The 18,420-nt window shown below is 35.3% G+C and overlaps 2 protein-coding genes across 2 annotated transcripts; both read left to right on the top strand.

Annotated features, from left to right (window-relative positions):
* The first annotated feature begins 1,053 nt into the window (after window positions 1-1,053).
* LOC113770298 (protein STRICTOSIDINE SYNTHASE-LIKE 12-like) lies at window positions 1,054-3,163 on the top strand. The gene is made up of 3 exons (XM_027314718.1): window positions 1,054-1,359; window positions 1,907-2,185; window positions 2,532-3,163. Exons 1-3 carry the CDS (start codon window positions 1,133-1,135, stop codon window positions 3,019-3,021), a joined length of 996 nt encoding a protein of 331 aa, XP_027170519.1. The 5' UTR covers window positions 1,054-1,132; the 3' UTR covers window positions 3,022-3,163.
* A 1,395-nt stretch (window positions 3,164-4,558) lies between these two features.
* LOC113772243 (autophagy-related protein 8C-like) lies at window positions 4,559-7,506 on the top strand. The gene is made up of 6 exons (XM_027316838.1): window positions 4,559-4,667; window positions 4,796-4,862; window positions 6,019-6,074; window positions 6,159-6,211; window positions 6,954-7,072; window positions 7,153-7,506. The coding sequence occupies exons 2-6, from the start codon at window positions 4,826-4,828 to the stop codon at window positions 7,245-7,247; spliced, it is 360 nt and encodes a 119-aa protein (XP_027172639.1). The 5' UTR covers window positions 4,559-4,667; window positions 4,796-4,825; the 3' UTR covers window positions 7,248-7,506.
* Window positions 7,507-18,420: the final 10,914 nt, after the last annotated feature.

Below are 18,420 nucleotides of genomic sequence, written 5' to 3' on the forward strand. Positions count from 1 at the left end.
ATCAATAAACCTAAACAAGTTTTAATTTTCAAGTGCCATAAATCACAAAGCTATTATAATTAACTCAGATCAGCCATAAATTTGGTCCAAAACATATGTCAATCTTTCCACTGTGGCTGCTGTTGAAATAATTCCAAAGGTAGATTACAAGCAAGAGCAACCAATAGTTGGCGCATGTTCCGGAAACCAGTCTAGCAATCCCTTGCTTTGGACAGATTAATGCTTTTAGCTTTACTTTATTTAAAGGATATGAGAAAATTGTTGCATTACTTGATTAATCGAGATTGAATCATTTGACACATTAACTTGTTAAATTGAACCATATTCTATTGGTCAAAATAATTGGGCAGAATTATGTTGCATTGCAGTAGAATGAGTTATTCTTGTCCAACATATATACTCTTTTTTTTTTCTTTTTTGTTGAAACGATAATTGTATTCATGGTGATAAAAGTATACATTACCTGGACAAGGATCCAAAAAGCTATACAACTGTGCACATTAGCATAGAGGAATAGAATTAATCCATTTATAATCTTGACAAATGCTCAAGTCATAATTGCTAAGAGATGTAGTAATATTATTGTTATCATTTTGATGCACAATGATACTCAGAAATTTCACATCTTGATGTAGAATGATATGTTTATGTACTATGTACGTCACAAAATTTTACACAATGATCAACATGTATGGCTAGTTTCCTAAAGTTCAGATTTCAATCAAAATGGTTGAAATTATAAGGCAAATTAGGTAACCTGAATCATAGTTGAATAGTTGTCACCACAAGAAAGGTTATGAAATGAAGGAATTTTTTTGCAAGTGCTTGTGGAGATAAGATTACTTGCTATCTTTTTTGTTCTCTTTTTTTTTGGGGGGCTATGGAGCAGTTTAGCTTACATTACAAGATCGATTGCTAGTTTCAATAGATTGCTAGGACATTGACTATTCTTTCCTGGTCAGGATTTTGAGCTGCCATGCTTGACTGAAATTTTTAAAGTCATAAGTTTGTGTGGTAACAAAGAAGTTTTCGTGTTTATCAGTTTGTCACCACTGTCTTCTACAAGTAGTTCCAGGCTGACCTTACCAAATTTGCTCAACAATCAGCTAGCAATTCTTTTACCTAAAGAGCCATGCTTTCCTGTTTTCTTCTTCTGTTTTTCTTCTGCTTCCCTTGCTCTCTTCAAGCTCATGCATCCCATTCCTTTAAGAAGCTCATCCTTCCTTCAATTGGTTCTGAAGCTTGTGCTTTCGACCCACATGGTGGAGGCCCCTATACCAGTCTAAGTGATGGTAGAATCGTAAAATACCAAGGTTCAAGAATTGGATTTACAGATTTTGCCACCACAGTTGCAAATAGGTATGCTCATGTTCTTGACAATATATATGAACTAATTTCAATGCTATAATGTAGTATTTTAGTTGTATTTGTATATGGTTTGTTCATTTGGCACTCGTTTAAAAATGATTGTTGTATTAGTTTTTTTTTTCCAGATGAAGTTAAATTGAAAATTGTATTAAGTGCAAGAGGTGATAAATGGCAAATTAGGAACAAATTTCCACTTTGGTACCTGCTGTAATTTTTATTAAAAATGTTTTATAATCAAGCATGATAATTGCAGTAGAAAGTATATTTTGAATATTTTTTTTCACAACAACGATAACGTTTTTTTTATAATCTAATCTATCCTAATTTAGGAGGAGGATAGTAGTCTAAAGAAACTGTATAAGGGTTTTAGTAGATATAAGAATCTACTAGACCAAAGAAGTATTTCGACACTTTTTTTAGATTTTTTTCACTGCAAATAAAATTCGAACCTTTAATCTACCATTCAAAAAGTGACTTAGTGATACAGTGGTTAGAAAGTATATCTTGAATATGCTTGATTGTTTCAATTTTGGTATAGGTCCAAGAAATTGTGCGATGGCATAGTTCCAGGTGACAATGTTGAATTGGCAGCTAAATGTGGTAGGCCTATAGGTCTGGAATTCGACCAGAAGACAGGGGACTTGTACGTTATTGATGCATTTCATGGTCCCATGGTTGTTGGACCAAAGGGTGGGATTGCAACTCCACTTACAAGCATGGATGGAGTCCCTGTTGATGTTCCTGATGCAATTGATGTTGATCCAGTCACCGGAACAGTTTTTTACACAGATATTGGCCCCGGAATCCTTAAAATCAAGTACATGTCTATTCGAAATTACTTTGCATTTTCACTTTATAGTCCATTGGGGACTAATGGTATGGAAAAGTGGAGGAAAAAATATATATCATATCGTTCATTTATTACTTACTCCTAGTTTAATTTTTACTATAACGTCTTATTTTCTGTACAATGATAGCGTAATAAATTTTTCATTTAAACGGATTTAGATTCACGATGCATGTGTAAAACCATTATCACGTGTCACAAAACTAGACTTGCCGGTATGAAAAAATTTTATTCCCACAGGGCAGAAAGGTTTAACCCCTAAGCTAATGCTATATATGAATATTTGGAGATGTGAATTATCTAATAATATGCGCAGGAATATGACAGCATTCCTTCTCAGTGGAGACACAAATGGAAGACTACTAAAATATGATCCAAAAACGAGGCAAAGAACAGTTCTGCTAACAGGGCTTTCAGGGCCAAATGGGGTGGCAGTTAGTAAAGATGGCTCATTCGTACTTATCTCAGAGTATGTTGCTGGAAGAATTCGAAAATTTTGGGTTAAGGGTCCCAAGGCTAATACCTCAGAAGTATTGGTGAATCTACCAGGAAGTCCAGATAATATTAAGAGGACTAGTTCTGGTGATTTTTGGGTACCAGTAAACATAGAAAACTTGTTGCCTAGGAAGACCACTTTTCCTCTGGCACAGAAGTTTAATTCTTATGGTCAAATTTTGGAGACAGTAAACTTTTACGCAGAGTACAACAATATATACATTACTGAAGTCCATCAACATCTCGGTTCTTTATATGTAGCATCTGTATATGCAAATTTTGTAGGTGTTTTCAGGGGAGTGAGGTGTTGACTGTTGAAGATTGAAGTAGCATGTATCTGTGATATGTTAGCACTGCTTGCACTTTTGAAGAGTCTGATGGTTACCTATTCAAGGAACTATTGGCTATATGGCATTTTGCGGTATGAATCTCATACTACACCATATTTGCTTATTCTTGGCTTTCTCTATTACTTTTGGAGATAATTGCCTTTGGTTTCTTAATCTTGGTGTTCAATGCAGCGGAACTTCTTTCTAATTTTATTGCTAAAATGGACCAAAGGGAGAAGGTCGGTAGACCACGTCGTTTGGATTGCAATTTTTCATCAAAAAATTTGAAGTGACTTTTTCGTTTTTATACATGTAGGATGAACTACATTATTACACTCTTGATTTGGATATGAAATATGATAAATAAGTAAAAGTCTTTTTTGGAAAGCAATTTTTTTGAAAATTTGTTACGTTTTCTATGAATATATATTTTTCAATTACCTTTTTACCTCACATATACCAATCGTTACAGTAATATGTTTATAAAAAATTTAGAAGAGTACAATCCAAACATGACCTTTGTCTTTTCCCAAATCACATTACTATAGGATCAGATTGAAAAAAATATAGAAGAAGTCATATATTAAGTGTTATGTTACCACTGATGGAAGAAAATATTTGAACTCTTAATTTTTCACTCCATAAAATCACTTAAAACTTTTGTAGTGGCCAACAGCATCATAAGTTGTTGTTGGTCGTCCCACATCACTTGGCGGTGAATTGGGTGATCTCTTTTTTCTGTCGTTATATTATGTTAGAAAAGGAAAAGGATGAACCAAAAAGCCCTAGAAGCTAGAAGTAACAAATTTTCATCAGGTACAAGGTAAATTGCGTTGGCGTCCCTTGTCCTTTGTCCATGTCACTAGTAGAACCAACATGACTTTTTTTGTTCAAATTAGCTCAACTTTAGTTTGATAGTGTAACAAAGCTTGATATTCGTAACATAACATCGGTTATTTTTCATTAGCTGAAAATTTATAAGAAAATCATACGTACCTTCTTAATAAATTAAATAATTAAAATTATTAGTTTCTTCGGTTAACCCCAAAGCATAATACTCTTTAAAAGTACAATGAAAAAACAACAAAAATAAAAGAAACAGCAATATTTATTTCAATAAACAGGGTCAATCAATCAAAATGATCACGACTGCAAATGAAGTTATTATCCAATGTTAAAACAATCAATTTTAGGGCAACAAGAGTTAAAAGTCCTAGGATCTAGTCTTAAAATTGCAAGTTTGGTCTAATTATATATTGGTGTTCACCTTGCTCTGTCAAATTACTTATAATAAAATATTAGTATAATTGATCCCACCAATAGGATTACTTTTAACTTTCAAAATGCAAAGTTTCAACTTAAAAAGGACTAAGTTGCAAATTTTCCTTCGATCCAAAATCTACGGTATAAAAATAATAATAAACTTAAAGGGTACGACGTCGTATCAGGAAGACTCCTCTTCCCGTACAGGAGTCGTATTTTCCAAGACATTCCTTGTCCTAATTATAATAAAATACAATTCTTCTGCTCTGTTAGGATAAACCTCCCAACTATAGAATTATTATTTGTTCCCAGATTTTCCTTTTCTTGGAGGCCACTTCTTCTCTCCTTCCTTACTCTTTCATCCGGTTTGCTTCCCCTTTTTATTCCTTCTGTAATCGATTAGATATATACATATATTTACTCCTTTACAGTTCTGCTGCAATTGAGAGATTTGTTGTCTTATTTCCTACAAATTATTGATCATCTTTTGTAGTTTCTGAAAAACGTTTCAAGATCTTTGGGCATGGCTAAGAGCTCTTTCAAGTTGGAACATCCTCTGGGTACATTATTCGATTCAGATTCCGTTCTCTCTTTTTTTTGTTAAAAATTGTTTCTTTTTGTTGTTAATTGTTGTTTATTCTTCTCTTGATTGGAGGAATTGAGTTGTTGGATGTTTATGACTTTTAGATTGATGGATTCGAGAAATTTTGCAATGTTTGATCTGGGTTTCACTTTTTTTTCCCTTCCCTTGGTGGTACGGTTAAAGGGTTCGAGAAATTTTGCGATTTTTGATCTAGGGTTTTCTTGGTACTTAATTTGGTGGTATGGATTCAATTATGGGTGATAACAAATTTTCGGATGAAGAAAACATATGGGGAAGAAAAGAAGGAAAATTTACAGTATTTTTGCTAGCTTGATAATTGACTATTTAACGCATATAATTTTCTTGGATTTTTTTTTCCCTTTTTTTTTTGTGGTTTTCGGTGTAGAAAGTGATTTTGTGATAGATTGTTTCTTCAGTGTTCTTTTTTTTTCTTTTTAATGTAACTATGTCTTGTTGATAGGAAAGAACAGGGGATATTAGGAACTTTATTCAGGCTTTGACATGAAATTTCTGTTAATGTCCTGAAATTAAGGTAATGGACTGCATTGAAGGATTAAATTTTTGTTTGTTATGAATTGTGAATAAATGTGAAGTTTTTGTGTTTGGGTTTTATATGTATTTGTAAGATTACAATAATATGATTTGAGGTGTGGTAGCTGATTTTGGTTCACATGCCTGTCACGAACATTGTTTCCTAGACATGTCTGAGAGAGGATAGAACATGATTCTGTAAACAGACAATCTAGGTAGCTGTAGATGTGCTGAACTTTTTTTGGGGGCTGATTTGTGGATGTCCTAACTTCTTTTGGGGGCTGATTTGTGGATGTCCTATGTTTATATGGCTAAATGTGTTGTTTTCTTTGGTCCATTAGGTTTAGGTTAACTGATGTATCCTTCTGTTAAGAAATTTCTGTTTTTGTAGACTTTCATTGGTGAGCGTATTGATCATGATGTTTCCTTAGGAGCTTAAAGTCTGAACGAATTGTTGATACCTTTCTTGTTTGAAACCTGGGAATTGTGCTGTTGTTGTTTAAATTGATGGTTTTGTGGAGTAGAACTCCTACCCTGTTTTCTTGTCTGCTGTTCTAAGATTGGTTTACTTTTCATATCAGAAAGGAGGCAAGCAGAAGCTTCACGCATCAGGGAGAAGTATCCTGATAGAATTCCTGTAAGACTCCTCTCAGTAATGGCCCTGTGGTGAAATTTTTTTAGATTTAAGTTTAATTATTGACTTATCTCTGCTGAATTGTAGGTGATTGTGGAAAGGGCTGAGAAAACAGATATTCCTGATATCGACAAAAAAAAGTCAGTTCATTTTACCTGAAACTTTGATTCTTTGTTAGCATACATGTCTAAAAAGCTTTGCATATACTATATTGTTTTACTTTTTGTGGGGTGTGCTACTTTAATTGGTGTCAAATTGTGAAGATTTATCTCCACATCTGCAACACATGAAGAGTTCATATTCCTGTTTTTCTCCGTCTTTTTTGTGCATTGTGGTTGCCCAGTTAAACTTGTGGTGGTATTTAAGGGTGGACACAGGGAGGGGCCACGGTGGGTATTTCCTTTCTGATGTCTTAATAACTCTGGGAAGTTTTTGTTGATTTTTAATAAGTTTGTGCAGAATCTTTTCCCTTTCAACTGCGGATGGTTTGTATGTTGATCAAGACCCTTGTCTATCTGTTACCTCTTGTAGCAATATGACACATACTTTGGCTTAGAGTTTGGGCGTGCTTGTGAGATTGACAATGAGTAGAGGTCCATTGGATACCTCTGGGCATTAGTGTGCGATTGATGGCATAGATGCACAGAATTAGGAACTTTGGTTTAGATGTTTGACACATTTATCTGTCTGCAGCATGACTTGTTGAAGAGTTGAGTTGCTGGATTGCAGTAAAATTTTTAAGTTGAATGCAGCACGCACCTGGTTTTTGACTTGGTTTTGGTTCTCTGTTATTGATTTTGGTGTTTAAGCTGAATCAGAATTAAGATTTTCCACCATTAAATTTTCCTCTTGAAAGGTGAATCATCCTCTGTGTATGTTCAGATACCTTGTTCCCGCTGATCTCACTGTCGGTCAGTTTGTCTACGTGGTCCGGAAGAGGATCAAGCTCAGTCCTGAGAAGGCAATCTTCATATTTGTGAAGAACGTTTTACCACCCACAGGTATGGAGCTTTTCCCACCATTGTGCTCTAGTATATTTCCCTTAATTACTGTGCATTAATTCCATTCCACATTGTTACAGCTGCTATGATGTCTGCAATTTATGAGGAAAACAAAGACGAAGATGGTTTCCTTTACATGACCTACAGTGGGGAGAACACGTTTGGTTGCTTTTAAGATGCTTATCCAAGAACCTGTACAATGGTGGATCGTTTGTAAATATTCGCTGATGTTAATGTCCTAATGCTTTGTCCCAACCAAAGATAAAATGTTGGGATGGAAACTTTTATTATTAAATCTTAGTATTTTACTGACATTATGGTGGCTTAGTAATTGCAGTCTGTGTTCATATGAATGTGGATGCATGTTTGTTAGTTTTCTGTTTTTTCTCGTTTCTCTGTTGGTGTGTAATAATATACAAAAGGCATTCGTCTTTCAGCGATTTTATGCAAATTAAAATTGAAAATTTGCTGAACAAACTCAAAACGATTTTATAATAAATTTGATATATTTTAACTTCATTCAGCTTCTTGAGTGAAGGATGATTTTAATCCAAACCTGTATGATGGGAACAACATTCATCACGGACCACATAGAAACGAGATTGTATGGTCGAAATACTGAATGTTCCCTACAGGGAAGCCCAGATTGTCGATGACTCCAATTGATGTTCTTACATTTCCAGGTTGAGATTGGGCTTCTGCACATATAATGAAATGCTTTGTGAAACATGAATTTTTTTAATGAAAAAGCTTCTATGCTAAATAACAATCTTTAATGAACAGTCTAAAAAAGGCACAATTACTAGACAAGGTACATGTATCTAAGTCAGAAATTTAATTTTCATCCAAAAAAAATTAAATTAAAAAGTTTTGAGCAATTACTTATATATTAAGTGCTTTTTATGAATCTTTCAATCAATGTGGGACATAATCTTGTACTCGTGAACCTATTTTCCTTCTTCATGAGTAACATTTATATTAAATTCAAATTTACAAATTCGTCTTTGAGCCTATTTAAATTGCTCAATGTAAGTTCCAACTTAGCACTCAAAGTTACCTCTTATCTAACTCACCGGCCAACTGTGTTTCAATATCAAAACTGGATCCCGAATCTTTACCAAATCTGGCTCCTCATTCGAACGCTAACCGAACCCACTCTACTTACAAATTTTTTTCTTTTGAAAATTCTATTTACTTTGGTTTGTTTGGTCATATTCAATGATTGATCGCAAGTTGCATTTTTTATTCCCTCAACGATATGTATTGAACCAATTCCCTCTAGAGGAGTTGGCCATCACAATAATTGTAGGATGGGAGGTCAAGAATTCAAATCTTGCTTTCCATCAATGTGCCTCTACATGAAGTTTGTTTCAGATCCATAAGAAAACGTGATACACCCGTTTGATCTAATTGTGGTTCAGTCACCGTCAGATTTTCCGGCTCAATTGGGCTCCCTCCCCTTAGGAGTAGGAGTTAAAAAAACAAAAAGATGTATATTGAGCAAACGGAGCCTTAATGGATGTTTGGAAGATAATCAAGAACCAACGATCCTTCCTTTTCGTACCTTCAAATATAGTGACCAATTAATCGAAAGGTTTACTTTCTTTACGAAAGTACCATAAATGATTGAAAGTTACAAACAAATATTACACTCCTAAATAATCAGGAATGTATCATCAAATTAAATGGGTAAAATTACTTTTTAAAAAAAGGGATAAAGTGATTTTAAAAATTACGTCATCTGTCATCTTTATGTTTTTCTAAATGATTTTAGTTTGTTAATTCAATTTATTATTGTCAAACATGGGTTTTTTTTCCCCATGTTGTGCAGGCACAGGATAAGGCTAAGCTCATTATTAAAATTTAACATTATCACTCAAGCCCTTTTATTATGTGCAAACAAAGTAATACTCCTACTAGAAAACACTTTTCTATTTAAAGTAATGCCAAAATCACAAACACTTTTCTAGTTCAAAATTTTTGAACATACCCTATTTAAAATTATATTTGTCATCCAAAAATTAAATTAAAAGTATAATTCTATCACAAAATGTGCATCCCTACATTCTAAGGAATTCATGTGCCTACACATTTCTTTGTGTCCTGTATATTTTTTTTAACTAATGAAAGAAATCTATGGAAACTGCTAAATAAATTGTGGAAGTATTTGCCTTCCTAATTCCAATTCCCTCAGCCTTCAGACCAGAAAACTCCCAACACGACAAGTACTCTTACTGAAATGAAGATTAATATTTATAACTATAGTTATTCTTGAAGATTCTAGTTTTTTTTCCGATTTTGCGGAAGATTTTTAATTCTGATTTCACTTTGTTCTTGTTGAAAACAGTAAAAAGCTACAAGCATCTAATAAGTAATCACTACATGGGTTGGTAATCTAACACAAACACAAAATTGCCAAAAAAAAGTAGACACAAATTTTTTAAATTTACAGTGCAAATCATGAAAATTGAGCATAAAACCTTTTCTAAAATTATACTTCTACAATAACAAAAACTGCAGAATATACATATAAAACAAGAAAAAAAAAATAAACTCATAAACCACTTTCCATTGTTTCTAGTCGATTGAGCAAACCAATCCACAATTCTCTGAAACTGCATATTCAAATGCCCCAAGAACTTAAAAAAGGTGAAAATTACAAGAATCACTTTGATGATTTTCTTTTCTGGGATTGATCCTTTATCCACTTGATTCCCCAAGATGTTCCAGTCTTGACCTTTTTGGCCCCAAAAACAGCTACTGCCTTAGCCTTAACAAAACCTGCAGAAGCCACCTTCTTGAAATCATCCATCTTTTTTCCACTTTTCTTTATCAATCTCATCTTCTTGTCCTCTTCACCAGTTTTACCCGTACCCCATTGATCAGCCCAACTTGTTCCGCTGCCCTCCATTGAAAAAAAAATTCCCTGAAAAGTTCAACCAACTTATGATGTTTTACATATGAAGTTATCAATTTATAAGAAAGAATTGGGTTTTTTCTATTATGGAAATTTAGCTAATCAAAGATTTGATAAATTATTGGAGAGCAAAAAAAAAAAGGGTTGCAGAATTTAGACTTTGTATAATTGCAGAGACCTTTCGTTTTCTCCTTTTGGTTGAATATGGTTGTTGTGTAAAGATAAAGATTAAAGAACGTGACGGATTAAAATATGGATTTAGTGACTAACCAATTACATATTGAATTGGAATTCTATTTGTCTTCGGATAACTTTCAGAATTTTAAGGGACAGATTGGGTTATGCTATATTTGGGATTTTATATTTGTTTTATTTGATTTCAGAATTTTTTTAATTTCTGTTAGTCGATTATGGGCTTTGATTAGGATGATTTAATGAGAAAGAGTATATATATATATATATATATAGTACAGTTGCATATCTTTTAGTGCATGGTTTAATTAAAAGATTTCTTTAATGGATGCTTAATAGGCGCTAATTAATTCACACGCATGTCTATTTACTATTTAAATGCACACACACGCATGTCTATTTATCCTCTTACCTGTGGACATGTCACCGAATCAGGTCAGTTCAAATTGTTATGGCTTATAAAACAAATAGGGTTAATTCCACTTTGTCCCCTCAAACTTTGGACGATAATCCACTTAAGTCCCTAAACTTCAAAGTGGGACACTTAAATCCCTAAACTTTTAATTTGCTCCCAGTTAAGGAAAATTATTGACAGATTCCTGAATGCCGTTGGTGGTCAAAGAGCGTGGCAAACACCAGATTTTGACCGAGGGCAACAATGAAAATTCACAAAAATCACATATATAGATTAAAAAAGGTGGTGAAATATGGAGGGAAGGTTTCCCTCCATGCAACCCACTTCAGATGGATAATGTAGACCCGATCCAAATCATAAAAGGGCACTTCAGGTCGGTATGCTGAGAGACCCAAGTTCTCATTTTGCTATCCACAAGGCAGGAAGAAGAAAAGGAGAACCCAACGCATGGTTCAACAAACAAAGAGAAATGGTGAGGCAATTTTGTGATTGTGGAAAGCAAACATTGATGATGACATCATGGACTGCCATGAACCCAGGAAGAAGGTTTTGTCGATGTGCCAAGTACAGAGTAAGGGAAATTGGGGTTTTGTGTTTATACTTGTTTTTTATTTTTGGTTTGTACGAATTGTAGCCACCTAATCTTGTCTGCAAACATAATGTTCTTGTCAAACTAGGAACAAGGAGGCTGCATATACTGGGATTGGGTTGATCCTGAGATGTGTCAAAGGTCAAAAGAAATAATACCTGGACTGCTAAGGTCAATGAACAAGATGGAAGCTGAGTTGGACAGGTTGAAAGAAAATTCAAGGTGCCAACAATCGAAAGTGAGGAAGCTAAGGATGTATTTGATTATCCACTGGGTTGTCATTGTCATGTGGTTGTTTTTGTTCAAATCTGGGGGAGAACGTCCAAAATGAGTTTTCCAGAAGAAGCAACCGCTTATGCCGGACTGCCTGTTTTGTTTGCTCAAATATGGGACCACCTTTGTCTGTCATTGCTAAGTAGTGGACCTTTTGAGTGGTGCAGGAAGGAAATTCTTACTTTTGTTGACTATGTAATTACCAGCACTTTCCCTAAAAGTGTTGGTTTTATATGTACTGTATCAAATTTAGGGATATAGTGGACCTGCTATGTCCCATAATTGTGAACGTTGGACCTGCTATGTAATCAGAATTTGTTGTTTAGGGATTTTAGTGTCCCAATTTGTGAAGTTTATTGTAAGTAGTTTATGTCACATTAACAACAGCAAACAATAGTCGTACCAGAACATAAAATTTTCAGCAAAAGCCTTTGATCATTCAACAAATCATCCAATACACAATAGCAATACCAGGAATGACAAAAATCCACATTAACAACCTCTGCATTTCACCTATCTGGACTAGCAGAACAAAGGCTATATGAGTTCCAAAACAGAGGCTACCAAAAACAGAGGCTAACAAAAATTCCATGTTAACAAAAAAAATCTTAGTTCCAATGGACTATATGAGTTGAACAAAAGTTTGCCACATCTGGACTAGCAAAACAGAGGCTTTTAGTTGCCTAATTTGATTGTATCTACAAAACAAAAAAGGCTATATGCCTGTACAATTCTTGAGTTGGTTTGTCCAGCATCAGTCAGTTCATGCTTGAAGGCTATTTGACATGTTGCTGCAATTTTCCCAACTTAACAGATTGGTTTCCATCCCCATGGAGCTGCACATTTTCAATTCCAGGTGACTCCTTCGCGTGTCCAGCAGCTGTCTGTAATGTAGATAGGTTAACACACAAATTCCCCTGCCATGTGAATTGTGTTGGCTTAAGTCCACTGCTGGAATGAGAGGCTGTCCCCAAGTCCACGTATGAGTATGGTGCTCTCATCGTTACTTCGTGGCTGTGGGAATAAAGTTTGCGACCATTAGCTTTGGAGCTTAACTGCAAACAAGCACATAACATGAATCAATAAGCCGTGACACCCATAAATAAAGACCTGATATATGGAGACCACTTACATGAGTTGTTGTAGAACTCTTTTCCACATGCTCAGAACTTTTTTGAGCATGTTTATATGGGTTTTCCAGATCATCAGACCGTATTTTTACAGTTTTGAATCCCAAGTCTCCAGTCATGTCCAGTGAGTTGCTAAAGGTCCATTGCCTCAACTTACAATTATTCTTTGAGTGACCAAGCTTACGACAGAATGAGCATTTTCTTCCTTTCTTTGTCACTGGTTCTTGTGCCCCATGTTTTGGCTGATTGGCATTCAAATTTTGAGATGGACCTGTGTGACTCTGTTGCGTACTTACTCCAACAATGTCAATGGTCACATCACTTGGACAAGCCTCTTTAGTGTTTGGCTGCATAGATGGACTTGCATCTCCAATATCACTATTCTCCTTTGCTGAACTTGTAGTTGTCCCCTCAGTAGTTTGCTTATTTTTATCCGGACATCCTCTCTTGTTATGTCCGTATTTTTTGCAGCAGCTGCAGCTCATCATGGTGCCAACCTTGCTAACCTTGTGAGGTTTAGTTGGATTGACACAGTTGTCCCGTCTTTCTTCTTCTGAAGCTTTTTTTCTCATCTTCTTCGGCCTTCCAGCAGATCTTCTGTAAGTCGGAGGCTTCATTGCTGGAAGATCTATGTGCTCCCACAAATTAGGACCATTGATTGGATTAAGTACAGGTTCATAACTTTGTAGATACGTATTCTTCAAGTAGGTGTTGGAAACATGCTTCTCTGGTGCATCATGTCTCCTGTTGATGGCAGCTACAGCATGGCCACATGGTATTCCCCTTAATTGCCACTTTCTACATGAACAGGTTTTGGCAGCCATGTCAACAATGTACTGTTCCCCAAATGGACAGCTTATCTGATACTTCATTGTTCCAGCATATGACGCTATGCACATACACTGCTCTTGTTTAGCCTTTTCCAGTATCTCAAATATTGCTGGACAAAGGAGACCTGAATACAAAATGAAAACAACAAATTGGTCATAAATTTCTCAAAGTAATGAACTGAACTTAATACTAGTAAATTAAATGTTTCTTAACCTTCGTGCTTGGACATTGATTTCCTGTTCCTCTCCATCCTCTTCAGTAGGTACAAATAAATGGTCTGCAGCATAGATATGATTGGTAGTGACCTGGCCTTTAAAATTACTGCATTAAAGGACTCACACATGTTATTCACCAAAATATTACAATCCAATCCACATCTGAAATGGGCTCTACACCAAGTTTTGGGATCTTTTTCATCAAGCCAAGAATGCGCAGCTGCAGATTCTTGCCTCAACTGCTCCATTTCGACTTTCCAGTGGGTAACATATGAAGCTTTTGCGCATTTCCAAAGTCTTTCTTTTAAGGCCAGGCCTCTATGAATCTGTTTGAAATTGGTGTATAGATGTTGCACACAACACCTGTGCTCAGCCTGTGGCATTTTGTCTCTAACTGCTTGAAGTAGTCCCTATACACGTTTGAATACATCTTGGCTTAAATAAAAAGTTGTACCTCAATTATTAAATAAAAAGTTACTGTATAAATAAATGCTAATACAATTCATCATACCTTTTGCTTGTCAGTCATGACACACCAATTACTGGAATCTGAAATTTCCAAATCTTGTACAAGCAATCCCAAAAACCAGCTCCAATTGTCATAATTTTCCACTCTAACAACTGACAAAGCTAATGGAAATATTTTGTTATCCCCATCCATGCCCACAGCTGAAAGTAGTTGTCCACCATATGTATCCTTTAAGAAGCACCCATCCAACCCAATCCAATGCCTACAACCCTTTAGAAACCCTGTCTTCAATGGCTCTAAGCACATGTAAAGCCTTTTGAATCTGACAATCCCATCCTCATCCGTATCAGTCTCAACGAACACTGTCGATCCAGGATTTGCTCTCCTCAATTCACCACAAAAGTCCTCTAGCAATGCATACTGTTTTTCATGACTGCCTTCAATCATGTCTCTTACTTTTTTCATTGTCCTATAGCCTTGTTTACGACTAAAATCTACATTTAATTCTTCAGTCACCCTAGTCATGAGCTCTTGGACTGTCATGGATGGTGTTTTTCTCACCTCATCTGCAAACAACCTGGTGGCTAGTTTTGATGTCATGTTTCTATTATGGAAGACACGTCCACAGGTATGCTCCTTGCTAAGTGTCTTGATCTGGAAAGTGTTTTCACCTTGCATTTTTGAGCTAAAAATTTGCCATTCACAGCCTCTACATTTCACCCGTACCCTATATGTGTCATTTTTTATGAATTGGACATCCCTTCCCTCCATAATGGCTTGGATTCTAACAGCCAACCTAAAAATAACAACTGATGAAAACCTCTGGCCTACCTTAAATCTTGGACTTCTCATTTTAGTTTTCTCATTAAAAACTGAAAATTTAGGTTTCTTATTCCTCTTAGGACCATCTTCATTTTCGGATTCACTCTCACTCTTCAAATCTGTAGAACAATCTGTTTCATATTCTGACTGCATATCCTCCACATTAACCATGTCAGGCTCATCACAAACATTTACTTCATCAACAGTTTCTCTTTTCCTACCTGCTCTCTTCTTTCTTGTGTCTTTGCTGGTAGAAGGTCCAACTTCAGGTGCTCCTTTATGTACACCAAACTGTTGTCCAATCTTCAAGGCTTCATCAAATAAAACATCCTCCTCAACTTGCCCCGTATAATCTGGATCATCGAACTTGTCATCAGCCTGCACATCATTATCAGCCTGCACATCAGTCTCATCAGCCTGCATATCATTATCAGTTGCCATTTGTGATTCTTCCCCTGCATTATCTCCCTTGTTGTCCTTCTCTTGTTGCAAATTAGGACTTTTGGAATCAAAATTCTCATGACTGTTTGCAGCAACTTCATTACTGTTGTCATCAGCCACATTTTTCCTTCTGTTGTCCACATCGTTGAAGTCAACTTCTTCCAGTATTGCTATGTCACTGTCCATTTCAGATGTTTCTTTCTCTTTTGTAGCCTGCTTGGTAGAAGTGTTGTGGCCTTCAGGCATGTCTCCATCATCTATTTTTTGAGTTTGAAGCCTCACTGGATTACCATCAGTTTCAACTCGTAGATAAACCTCTGCCACTCTATTGGGTGGCAATGTGTTTACAAGTAGATCACAATCCCAATCACACATGCAAAAATATAGTCCAGTCTCAAGCGGCATACCAGGAATCCTACCATACCACCCAAAACGAGCATCTTTCGGGTATCCTAGTCTTACTGCACATTCATCAAGCACCTGTAGTGACCATTTTTCAGCATTACAGTTGTCTATATAGTCTACCCTTCCCCCCACGTATTCTTTGCTGGGAGAGCTTCTGAACTCACCCTGATGGTGTATCGCCAAAGAAAATGAGTCGGGCCAAATGTCATTTGAACCACACTCTGGTTAAATAAAAAAAATCATTAATAATTAACCCATTAATTATTTACAAAATTTTTAGCATTTGGGACCACAATGTCTTCAACAGAAGGAACATTAGGGTTCCCACAATACTCACTTTTCAGTAAATTATGCAGACCCACTAACAGTACCATCGAAAATATATAATGCCTTGGACATGCATTCCACAACCATCCAAAACCTTAACTTTTCAACAATCCCTACAATCCCTACGGCTTTAAAACGTTTTTCTACTGCTACCCCAAATTCTTACCCAAATTTCGATTCTTAAATTCAATTAAAGTACACAAAAAGCTGTAAAATATTTTTCTCATACCAGTACTTGTCTTCTCTTTTGCTTTTTGTTGTTTCGCTGTGGATCCGGACGCTTTTTCTCTCACATTGACTCGCTTCCTTCCCATTCTTGCAATCTTCAGTGTTTTTCAGCAACAATCATTCGGATTTTTACACACTTTGGTTTTTCCCCTCCTCTCTATTTTTTCGTCCAAGACAGAGGAAAGAAATGACCACTATCTGGGTTTTTCCCTCCTTTGCAATTTTTTTCCTTTGTTTGTCCTTAATTTACGACCCAAATTTACGTTTATGTCCTTGTCATTTTCAGTAACAATATTTCCCATCTTCATTAACGGAGAGTGTTTGCCACGCTCTTTGACCACCAACGGCATTCAGGAATCTGTCAATAATTTTCCTTAACTGGGAGCAAATTAAAAGTTTAGGGATTTAAGTGTCCCACTTTGAAGTTTAGGGACTTAAGTGGATTATCGTCCAAAGTTTGAGGGGACAAAGTGGAATTAAAAATTTTCGATTTTGCGGAAGATTTTTAATTCTGATTTCACTTTGTTCTTGTTTAAAACAGTAAAAAGCTACAAGCATCTAATAAGTAATCACTACATGGGTTGGTAATCTAACACAAACACAAAATTGCCAAAAAAAAGTAGACACAAATTTTTTAAATTTACAGTGCAAATCATGAAAATTGAGCATAAAACCTTTTCCAAAATTATACTTCCACAAGAACATAAACTGCAGAATATACATATAAAACAAGAAAAAAAATAAACTCATAAACCACTTTCCATTGTTTCTAGTCGATTGAGCAAACCAATCCACAGTTCTCTAAAACTCCATATTCAAATGCCCCAAGAACTTAAAAAAGGTGAAAATTACAAGAATCACTTTGATGATTTTCTTTTCTGGGATTGATCCTTTATCCACTTGATTCCCCAAGATGTTCCAGTCTTGACCTTTTTGGCCCCAAAAACAGCTACTGCCTTAGCCTTAACAAAACCTGCAGAAGCCACCTTCTTGAAATCATCCATCTTTTTTCCACTTTTCTTTATCAATCTCATCTTCTTGTCCTCTTCACCAGTTTTACCCGTACCCCATTGATCAGCCCAACTTGTTCCGCTGCCCTCCATTGAAAAAAAAATTCCCTGAAAAGTTCAACCAACTTATGATGTTTTACATATGAAGTTATCAATTTATAAGAAAGAATTGGGTTTTTCTATTATGGAAATTTAGCTAATCAAAGATCTGATAAATTATTGGAGAGCAAAAAAAAGGGTTGCAGAATTTAGACTTTGTATAATTGCAGAGACCTTTCGTTTTCTCCTTTTGGTTGAATATGGTAGTTGTGTAAAATAAAGATTAAAGAACGTGACGGATTAAAATATGGATTTAGTGACTAACCAATTACATATTGAATTAGAATTCTATTTGTCTTCGGATAACTTTCAGAATTTTAAGGGACAGATTGGATTATACTATATTTGGGATTTCATATTTGTTTTATTTGATTTCAGAATTTTTTTAATTTCTGTTAGTCGATTATGGGCTTTGATTAGGGTGATTTAATGAGAAAGAGTATATATACTCCCTCCGTCTCACTTTGATAGTCCTGTATTCATTTTTCATCTGTCCCAAATTGTAGTCCACTTTCCAATTGAAAAATGTAGTTGTATTTTAATTTTCCTAAAATACTCTTATTCAATGTAAGTAGTTGTTATTATAAACCTACCCCATTTAATGAGAGTTGATTCTTTTTTTACCATCAATTCAAGTTCCCATAAAGTTGTTCTATATTTAATGTGAGGGTATTTTAAGAAAATAGCAATCTAAATTTACTTTTCTAACAAAGTTAACTACTTTTTCTTAAACTGTGTGAAAAAAGAAACAGGACTATCAAAGTGGGACGGAGGGAGTATATAGTAAAGTTGCATATCTTTTAGTGCATGGTTTAATTAAAAGATTTCTTTAATGGATGCTTAATAGGCGCTAATTAATTCACACGCATGTCTATTTACTATTTAAATGCACACACAGGCATATCTATTTATCCTCTTACCTGTGGACATGTCACCGAATTAGGTCAGTTCAAATTGTTATGGCTTATAAAACAAATACTTCATT

This window comes from Coffea eugenioides, chromosome 5 (assembly GCF_003713205.1).
Source record: "Coffea eugenioides isolate CCC68of chromosome 5, Ceug_1.0, whole genome shotgun sequence".
Taxonomy (NCBI): domain Eukaryota; kingdom Viridiplantae; phylum Streptophyta; class Magnoliopsida; order Gentianales; family Rubiaceae; genus Coffea; species Coffea eugenioides.